Here is a 10,134-nt window from a genome sequence, read left to right on the forward strand (position 1 = left end):
TATCTGCATGTTTTCATTGATACAATCATTGTATTTACAACATTCTCGTGTTGTGGAACGGTGGAATGTTTTCTAAGACAACAATCCACTGTAATCAATTTAAAGCCCTATTAAAACAAATCTGTTTTAAAACCATAAAATCTAGAGGATAATCTTCACAGATTCAAAAACCTGCCCTGTGATTGGCTGGCAACCAGTCCAGGGTGTCCCCCGCCTACTGCCCAGCCAGCTGAGAGAGACGCCAGCAGCCCCCGCAACCCTTGTGAGGAATAAGCGGTCAAGAAAATGGATGGATGGATGGATGGATAAATGTATGACAAAACGTACAATATATAGTTTTCATAGTGTTAGCATAAAAAGAGAAAAATGTTTAAAAAAAATATGGCTGCATCTTCGGTCATTAATCGCACGTTAATAAAATTAGTGGCATTAAAGGAACTTTAAATTAATTCAAAATAAATGCACTCATTTTGACACCAATAACTGGCATGGTGAGAAGAACATGAAAACTCCACACATGAACGCTAAAGGCCAGACTTGAACCCATGACATCAAAACTGTGAAGCGTATATGACAACCAGTTTATTGTTCCAATAGTTACGAACCCGTTAATTAAATCTGAATTGCCAATGGGTCAGTGTGAGAAGTTGTCTTTGCTACTTATTACACATAGTGAAACCAGCAGCAGCATGTGATATGTTTTGTATCCGAAGTTCCGAACACAATGTTGGTTTCAAGGATGAAGGTGGTGCATTTTAACATCAGGCCTTCATTTGAACATTCATTCAAAACATTTGAAGCAATAAGCAACCACAATGCAAGAGAATAAAGAAAATCAACTGGCTTTATTCATATCTTTAGATATGGTGATCTGAAAATAGTTGAGCAAAACACAGTATTGCACCAAGTGGAGCCTCATGTCATCAAGGCCGACAGTATCACAAACTCTTGAAAACAGAGCAAGTACCTGCACATTTTTCAGTAGTCTCACCTTTTATAAATAGCTTCTGTTTGCTCATAACATCTTTTATATACAGAGCGAGGCCATTGTGACATTAACATCAGATAGGTGCAATTCTACAAGAAAAACAAAAGGATTAATACACAACTAATTTCTTTTACATAAACGTAGTGTAACTCAACATTGTTTTGTCTCAAGGTTTTATCTCAATGACATTCACACTTGCTGAAATAGAAATGAATTTACCCCCAAAAAAATTGGTCAAGTGAGATTGGACATAAACAGAATGAGAAAATACTTAATATATTTTTTGCGTTGCTCTTCGAATCATCCGATTGATCTCACTATTGTTATGATTTAGCGCTTCTGTCATTGAGATAATAACTCAGGTGCAGTTACAGTGCATAGATTTACTCAGCATAATGATTATGTGCAATGTACCAGACAAGCAGGAAAACATGTACCACCATTTGTATTTAGCAATTAAATCAAACAACCCCAAGAAGTGAATGTATTATTGTTGACAGGGAAATCATGATTTCCCCTGTGAGTAACATGACAAACGGTTTTCGACTTGTTGGTGGGATTTTTGTAAAGGGTTTTACATCCAAGGGTTCTCTCGCACTTTATCTGGATTCCTCTTTTAAGGCTTTGTGTGGCATACCACATTTACAGATAAGTGATTTACAACCAGTCAACAGAAAAAAAAGACAATTGACTGTCCAAGGATGCACATTCCAGTTACCCGACTGTGCCAGTGTTTTATAAAGCACCAACCATTAGCGTCAAATAAATGACTCCTTACTTAATTTGAACCCTTGGACCAACGTCCAACTTGTCGATTGCCTTTTCAGAGGGCACCGGTAAGGCACATTAGGACAAGCACGTGAATTGTGAGCAAGTAGGCAAGAAAGAAGTAACGTGAGCGTGCGCGGCTCGTCAGCAGCCGAGAAAAGTACAGGCTTCGTCCTCTCAACCAACGTCTGCATGCCACCATCCCGCCTTTCACCTGGGAGCACACAAATCACATACACACATCTGAACGGTAGCGTCATTACGTACATTACAGGAAGTGGCCAAAACATACAGTATCGGGAGAGTCGTATAAAATGACTCTGAGCGAAACAAAACGTTGTCACTGTTTGTGCTTGTAAACAAATATGACTTTAATTATGATCGGGGTTCAAATGACTGACTGACTTCCGTGGGTGGTCAGGAGGACCGGAGAAGGAAACATAAAAGAAACACGGATGATGAGGAAGCTATTTTGCATTTTGAAAAGGTGACCAGAGCCAGAATAAACTTCAGTATGATGTGAGCCAGTTTAATGTGTGCTTTATTTGTTTGTGGTATTTTTTGCACGCAGTACAACAAACAGTGAGAAGTTACACTTTTGCTGTTCTTTGCACATTTCTTGAATGAAATTGTTTTATGAAATAAGATGATATTCGTATCAAAAGAATTGAATAAATAGAATAAAGGCATTTTTTTTTTTTTTTTTACATACATGGTCTTACTCATCACAATACAGTTATTTTCAAATAATATTTTTTAGTGAATATGACATTTTACGTGAAGGGCTCTCTTATGCTTTGAGCTTTTCCAATGACCAGCTGGTATTATTGTAGCACAAGCTTATTATTATTATTATTATTATTATTATTATTATTATTATTAATGTACTACATCTGAGAATATCTTGAAGTTAAATGCAAGTACACTACCTGCCAGCAGATTGTGCAATTTTTACTCTTGTGTGTTTAAACTTAGACTAGAGAAACTTCAGTGGCTGATGTTTTTTTTTCCCCCTTTTTTTTTTGAGTGCAAAAGATAGACAGGGACCAAGAGTATAAAGATTAGTACTTGATGTGCCTGTAAGCAGTCCAGGTATGTTTCCATTGGGGGTATTAAATTATGACATGGGAAAGAATCCAACAAGAAAAATTAAAGGGATACTTATTTAGCCATTTTTGGCAGTCAAACATGAATATTTTGCCTGTAATAAATTTGATATTTTCATTATTTTGCATGTACAATTAGTACCTATAAAAACACATTTTACAACTAGCTGTCGACTGAAAATGAGATCACAAGGGCTCAGGTAACCAATCACAGCTCACCCGTTTTCTAGGTTTGGTCATGTTATTTAATATGACAAATGATTTAAAACACAATAGTATGTTAACTTAAAAGTACTCAGTGTTGGCTATTGGTAACAGCAATATTGCCTCCAGTATTTATTTGGCATCGATCGATCCTAAAATCTCAGATATCGGCGAACTCCCGGGTCCACAAGCAAAATACGTTCCCCTTCATCTGACCATTAACATGGATTTTAAAAACAGAAGGGCCAAAACATGTCTTGTGAAAATTAAACAGCACTAAATAAAGAGCCACCAGAGGGTGCTAGAACTGCACAAATGGAAATCAATGCGACTTTTTAAACAGATGTGCTACTTTTAATATGACATGACGATGACGATATGTTGTGGCAGTTTTAATATCGCGATATCACGATATTGCCATTATCGTTATATCCCCTAATGGTTAACAAATACAAATATATTTAAAAGCCATTGATATGCTTATCACCACCGTGGCGGAGTAAACATATGAAGTATGTCGTATGCCGCATCACAATTTTATGATTTTTTTTTTCATCTCGATTATTCAGACTATTTTTGCAAATTATTTACTAGAGAAACAAACAAATTTGTCTATTTAAAAATTATAGTTCAAAACTTTAAAAAATGATGACTACTACAATTATTGCACTTTAAATAAATAAATAAATAAATGATGGCCCCGCCCACCCTTGCTGTAAACTCATGTTGTTTTACCTTCCGTGTTATGAGAGGCTGGTTTGGATTGAGGCTCACGGCTTCCCACTCGTCGTCAGCTTCCATCTCGATGCAGCTGAAGTCCCTGCGCAGATCTTGAGACGCACTTGAACTGATGCTGCGCAACACAACATTTACCTTAGAGCACATCTTCACTGTGAGTATATGACAGTTGTTCTGCGTCAGCACCTCTTTTTGCCAGCCTCGGCAAGATGCAAAGCCTCTTCAACAGTCTCCCTTCGGCAACATTCGTCTGCCAGACTCCGCTCCACCTCAAGTAGCCTAAAAAGTGGAGCAAAGCGACACTTTTCAGTCAAACTCACTAATCAAGTAGCATGGTGGATTACGGATTACTAAAAACTACATTCATAAATATCCTCAAGTCCATATTGGGTGAGGCAGACAATATTACTATTTTACTGGCAAACATTATCCAATAAGACAAATGCCAGCCAATTTCGACCATTTTCACTCATTTTTCAAGGCAAACAGAATATTGACAAACATGGATACCATGTGAAATATTGGATTCCATTCACGTATGATTCTACCTTATTCCGGTCTTTAAATCACCATTTGAAAATGGGTCATTTGAGTTGAGTCAAGCTATAATGGAAAAAATGAGAAAAACTTTTTGGGGAAAAAAACATTTTCTGCACAAAAAGTGGCTGTTAGTGACGCTCTGAATTAGAATTTAATGTGACAAACGCTTGCTTTGATCATCACACAATCCTTGATGGGGGGATGGGGGGTGGAGTAGTTGACGTCAATTTGATGTTGAAGGCGGTACTTGTTGGGATTTCCTTTTACGTTAATCAACGCTGATGATGGAAAACGAGTTAAAGCGCTCCTTGTGTTTTTAACTCATACACTCCCAGCCATTTTCACAGAAGCAGTCCCGTTCGCTCCCGGCTGTTTTACTGGATTTTGACTGATTTTGCAAGGCACACGTTATTGTGTGAATAGTGTGTTCTATTGCTATAAAAACATGGAACCTGTCAAAAGAAATATTAAAGTCTCCTCTTTCATCAGGAAAAAAAAAGTATGTTTCTATCTGTTTCCGTTTTGCAGCAATTATCATTGGAAGAGAGCTAAGTTTCATCAGTTTTCACAAATCTATTCAAAATTTTAAGTAATTGAGGGTTTTTTTTTTCTACATGGCCCTGGTTGATCTCCTTTGCTCTGCTGCCACCTGCTGGCCGTTTGTGTAATAACTACCATTTCTGCAACCGTTCTTTGCAGTTGAGAGGCTGCATCAAAGCCTTCTGTATGCTCTAGAATAAAAATCAAAACAAAACGTATAAATCCGTCTTTTGGACACTTAGAACATTAAAAAAAAAAGCGTATTTACACGTTATTGGGAGCAAATGAGTTAAAAGAACAAAAAATATATCAAGAAAAATGGTGAGAACCACTAAGTTGCGCAAACATTGATGCACAAAACAACGTGGAGCGAGCGCAACTACTGGAAGCACATATCAAATAGATTTAATAGTATGGAGGAGTAAGTCTGTAATTGAATTAATCTGAGAAACTGTCTTCTTGTGCTGCTGTTTGGGTTAGCAAGCAAGTTAGTAACAAGATCATAATAGGCACAGTGATCGACTCTTTAATGTCTCTTTGAATAGAGTCCAGGATTGAGATCGATCGTTTTTCTGATGGGAAAAGAAAGGCGTTTTCGAAAGGAAAGACCACTATTTGCAAAAAGCTAGCAATTCACCTCAATCTGAAAAGTTGACCAAATTATATATCATGCACTATTAGGAAGCAAATATGGGAAAATGCTTGCTGATGATTATTAATGGCTCGTTTGCCAAATCAAAAACTGTTAAACAAATCATGTGCAACACTTGCCCTGATTGGACAAGCCCAAAGTCGTCAACAACAGCGACAAGGTGAGCTCACCTTTCTTGGAGCCGGGCAATTTCAACGCTTTGAGCAACAACTGTGTTGTTCTTTTCCTGAGGAGCTCCGGGAGCCTCCTCTGCATTTACTGAACCCTAAAAGGCAGGCAAACACAATACAACAATGAATGTTTCCAAGATTCAAACCAACATCACACTAAATAAATAAATGAGAAGGAGCACAAAATGTACAAACATCCCATTAGTAACCATCATGAGTGCACCGCTTCGTCTAAAAGCAGCAATGTATAATAATCAGCTGTGAGCATGCTTCATGTTATGTAAACCCAATGGCAGAACTGAACTGAACATATAGATAAAGATGACATTGGGGCAAAACAGAAAATGAAAGATAATTTGGAATGGGCGCCATACATAAGCAGGACAGAAAATACATGTCCATGTTGGGAACCTTTACCTGGGCCTGGCCTTGGATTTCCAGCCAATGGCATCGATTTTGGGTTTCCCTCAGGGTTTGCGATACGACACTTAGCTGGGTGGCCACAGCAGCCTTTTCCTCCATTGCCTGCTGTAGCTGTGGATGTGAACAAAAACAAGAATAATTTGCCACTTTCTTCCCCTCCATTATTTATTCAGAAGACCAAAGCTTGTGTGTTTCTGTCTTTCAAGGGGTATCAGTGATGACAAACCAGCAGCAGCAGCAACAACAACAACAAAACATGCTAAATAAAACTTAGCAAAAATCAATTGTCACTTTCTATTCAAGGCAGAATTTGCCATTTTTTTGTTGTTGAATGGCAATATTTCATCCATGGTGGTCCATATTAAATTGTAATTATGGTTCAATGTTGGCATGACTTGCCACTCGTGAACTATTATGGCAGATCTGCATGCACTGTGGAATGAAAGCTTGGCTTGGACAGTACATACGATATAGATTAAAGGGGCTGTGGAACATCGGCCGAGGAGCAGGTGAAGAGAAAAAAAAAAAAAAAAGTACTGACTTTTACTGAGCTAAACAAAATAATCTTCACATGAGTTAAGTTATACGAAATGATTGACTTGTTTTGATAGCCACTGCTGTTGCAGGCAAACCTCGTGTTCCAATAAAATATATTGCAAATAGGGGTGTTAAAAAAAAATCGATTCGGCGATATATCGCGATACTACATCGCGCGATTCTCGAATCGATTCAATAATCGGCAGAATCGATTTTTTTTTTTTTTTTTTTTTAGGATTCACACCTTGAGCATGGAAGAATGTTATATGAACGGAACATTAAGCCTTAATATTTTATTTTAATGCTGTTCAAACATGAAACAGATTACAACCTCTATAAGTCTGAAATTTCATATAAATAAATAATACATTTTCATATAAATCTTACACTCTACAAGCTTACTGATTAGTATTTTCTAAATTTGAATGAAAAAAATCGCAACAATCGACTTATAAATTCGTATCGGGATTAATCGGTATCGAATCGAATCGTGACCTGTGAATCGTGATACGAATCGAATCGTCAGGTACTAGGCAATTCACACCCCTAATTGCAAATATATTGAGTTGCATATGCCTAAGGTCATAAGGTCATGCTGTACCTCCACAAAAAATGGTGCGACCAAATCCTGTGCTGTGCGACCAACTAAAAATGTTACTCGCACCAGTGCTACCAGTGGAAAAGTTGGTGTGGAGCCCTGCCTTGAAATAAGGCCTGGTATGGGCCCGATACCGATAGCTGGTATCGTTGCTCGCCCATCCCTAGATTTGACCTCTCCTAGCAATTAATCTACGGTATGAAAAATGAGACATGGCGTGTACTGTTTCAAACCTTTGAGTTGAGTTGCTGAAAGTACTGGTCTCGTTGCTGGATGTCAACCAAGCAGCGCTGCAGCTCTCTGTGCAGCTGGACCCTCTCCGCCTCCAGCCGACTCACCGCCTCTTCCATTTCACTCTTGCCTACCGGATCCACTGTTTCCTATTTATTATGCACAAATGGTAACCGCGATGAGTGATTGACAATGGAATCGTTGTTAGAGAGGAAATATTGAACAGATAGTGTTAAGACATCTCAATTGTTCAATCTGACAGACAGAAAAGAAAAACCTCTACATTCAAATGCCTCAAGAGTTGTAAACTTCAGAACCGCCCTCAATTTCCCCCTCCAAACGTTCACAGTGAGCAACGAGGCACAACAGGACTGAACTTTGAGGGGTCCTGCAACTAGTTTTCATAACTGGCCGACCACCGGCAACTAGTTTAGCTGCGGAACTTCTAAAATTGAATCACACGTAAACGCCATTGCAAAGTCACACTTGCCAGCCAATCCAAAATGTCATTCCGCCTCATGTTTTTGAGCACTTTCTGAAATGCCCTACAATGCTGACGAATAGAAAATTTGTCTCTGTTAGATGGCTTTTGTTTTGTTGCCATCTTAGGAAATATGTTGAAGTGACACACTGATTGAAAGACCAGCTTCATATGTCAGGACAGACTAGGAGGTGGATGGAAATTTGTCGCTGCATGTACATGTGTACTATGGTTGGCCATTTATTTTTAGGGGTTAAATTGTAAGGTTTCAGAAAGTTGAATTGAAATGTCATTAAACTGTATCGGGATAATAAAATGTAATATATTTACTGTTTGAACTGTTAATATAGGCAATTAAACATTTTTAGTGGGGTTGTCATGGTCACTTATGCACATGTTGTCACTGTTCACGGTCCCAGTGCTGGGAAGTACTGCAATTCCATTTCACCCATTACCTATAGGAAAAGAACGAGCGGTGGGTTGTTTTTTGTTTTTAACTAAGCAGCCTTCAAATTAAATGATTGTGTTTGACATTTGTGGTTTCATTATAACATACTCAGAGGACATGTCACAGAATCAGAACGTGTAACCCCGGGTTTTCACCGGTTGCGGTTGCGGTGCGGTCCGGCGACGCAAGCAATTAGATTCCATTCATTCGAATGGTGCAGTTTACACTGCTTGCGGGTGCGTTGCGTGTCGACTGCGGAAGGCCTGCGGCGTGCCGCAAGCCTTCCGCAAGGATAGACCTATTTTCTATTGTTGCCGGACGCCGCAGCGGTAGGCCTCCGGCAAATGGCAAGCTAGCACAAAACACATCGAGCGGGACAGGAAGACCGAGGCAGTTTCAAAATAAATTTCCGGTTACCTTTCAGAATAAAACACTCGCCAGCTCCTATTTCGCAAGTTTTTCAGCAAAACGTGACGTGGGCGTCGCCGGGCCATGTGCTCATTCACGGTTTAGACACCAGCGAACATGGACGAGGAGAGGTTTATATTGGAGGTGGAAAACCACAAAATAATATATGACACGGCACATCCTTTTTATAAGGACTGTAATGTATTGTGAGTTTGATGTTCGCGATTGCTTGTTGTGCCCGTCTCGCTTGCCGTACTGAGCGGCAGCCGGACGCGGAAGACAGAAATAAAGAGTGGACCCGCACTGACCCGACTCTCGTTATTAATATACTTTACAAGGACAACCAAAAAAAGGATGCTGCATGGAATCTCATAGCAGAAGAAGAAGAAAAAGTTAAATCAAAAGAAGTCCACCTCTCTTTCTGCTTCTCTGTTGAGCACAGACATTCTGTATGTTTGTCGTTGTGAAATGCCACATGATCGCGCGCGCGCGGTCCCGCGAGACACGTTGGGAAGTGGGCGGCGACGGAGCTGCCGGACCGCAGCTGTGCGGAGCCGGTGTGGATTGACAAAAAAATTGACCCGTCCGGAGCACGCAGTCAAGACGCACCACACCGCAACCGCACCGCAACCGCACCGCAACCGCATCCAGTGAAAACCCGGGGTAAGTATACAAATTTACCTTGACTGGTTGTGTGGCTCTTTCAGACCTGCAAGCAGTGAAAATAACATTCATTTGCTGAGATTTATTCCTTTTTGCTATTAAAGTGTTCAAATAGCAATACTGCTGTGAGTGTGAAACAGGCTTGACTGATGCAGGATGACTTGATAACTTTGCTTTTCATGAACTGTAAATTATTAAAGGGGAACTAAACTTAGGTTTTGTGATTACTTTCTTCAAAGTCAGAGGTTTACATACAGTGTGTATTTAAATAATGCATCACGCTAGCCTACTACAACTGATAGAACCATACTTTACCTTTGAATAGCTGTTTGGTTAGGCAAACTGTTGGCTTCTTTTTCAGGTGTCACTCTAGGCTGTAGCTCATTCATCTGCAAGACAAGCAATAGTAGACAAACAGCTTGTCAATCAAATGAATCTTCAAGTCCCAACCAACATTAAATGTCGTCTCATTCAAAATGGATTTTTGACGTCTATAGCACTGAATAGCGGATGTGCACCACACCATAACACCATGCATGAGATAGCAATAGCACGTTGAAAAAAGCAAATCTGACTTGACCCCACATGCTGAATGCAAAACACTGTAGAGACATGTAGCGCAAGCAAAAGCCAAAATGA

At 39.5% G+C, this 10,134-nt stretch overlaps 1 protein-coding gene across 5 annotated transcripts in view; it reads right to left on the reverse strand.

Annotated features, from left to right (window-relative positions):
* Positions 1 to 826: 826 nt before the first annotated feature.
* Positions 827 to 10,134, reverse strand: part of LOC144017576 (uncharacterized) — a 46,287-nt gene continuing 36,979 nt past the window's right edge. For all 5 annotated transcript variants that reach the window (XM_077519301.1, XM_077519299.1, XM_077519300.1 and 2 more), the window contains exons 22-29: positions 9,811 to 9,884; positions 9,514 to 9,541; positions 7,498 to 7,644; positions 6,124 to 6,240; positions 5,707 to 5,801; positions 3,991 to 4,083; positions 3,802 to 3,919; positions 827 to 1,970 (exon numbers count right to left, since the gene is read on the reverse strand). In XM_077519301.1, the coding sequence (XP_077375427.1) occupies positions 1,812 to 1,970; positions 3,802 to 3,919; positions 3,991 to 4,083; positions 5,707 to 5,801; positions 6,124 to 6,240; positions 7,498 to 7,644; positions 9,514 to 9,541; positions 9,811 to 9,884 (831 nt within the window). In that variant the 3' untranslated portion in view covers positions 827 to 1,811. The remainder of the gene's footprint in view (positions 1,971 to 3,801; positions 3,920 to 3,990; positions 4,084 to 5,706; positions 5,802 to 6,123; positions 6,241 to 7,497; positions 7,645 to 9,513; positions 9,542 to 9,810; positions 9,885 to 10,134) is intronic.

The sequence above is a fragment of the Festucalex cinctus genome, chromosome 4, assembly GCF_051991245.1.
Source record: "Festucalex cinctus isolate MCC-2025b chromosome 4, RoL_Fcin_1.0, whole genome shotgun sequence".
NCBI classification, from domain to species: Eukaryota; Metazoa; Chordata; class Actinopteri; order Syngnathiformes; family Syngnathidae; genus Festucalex; species Festucalex cinctus.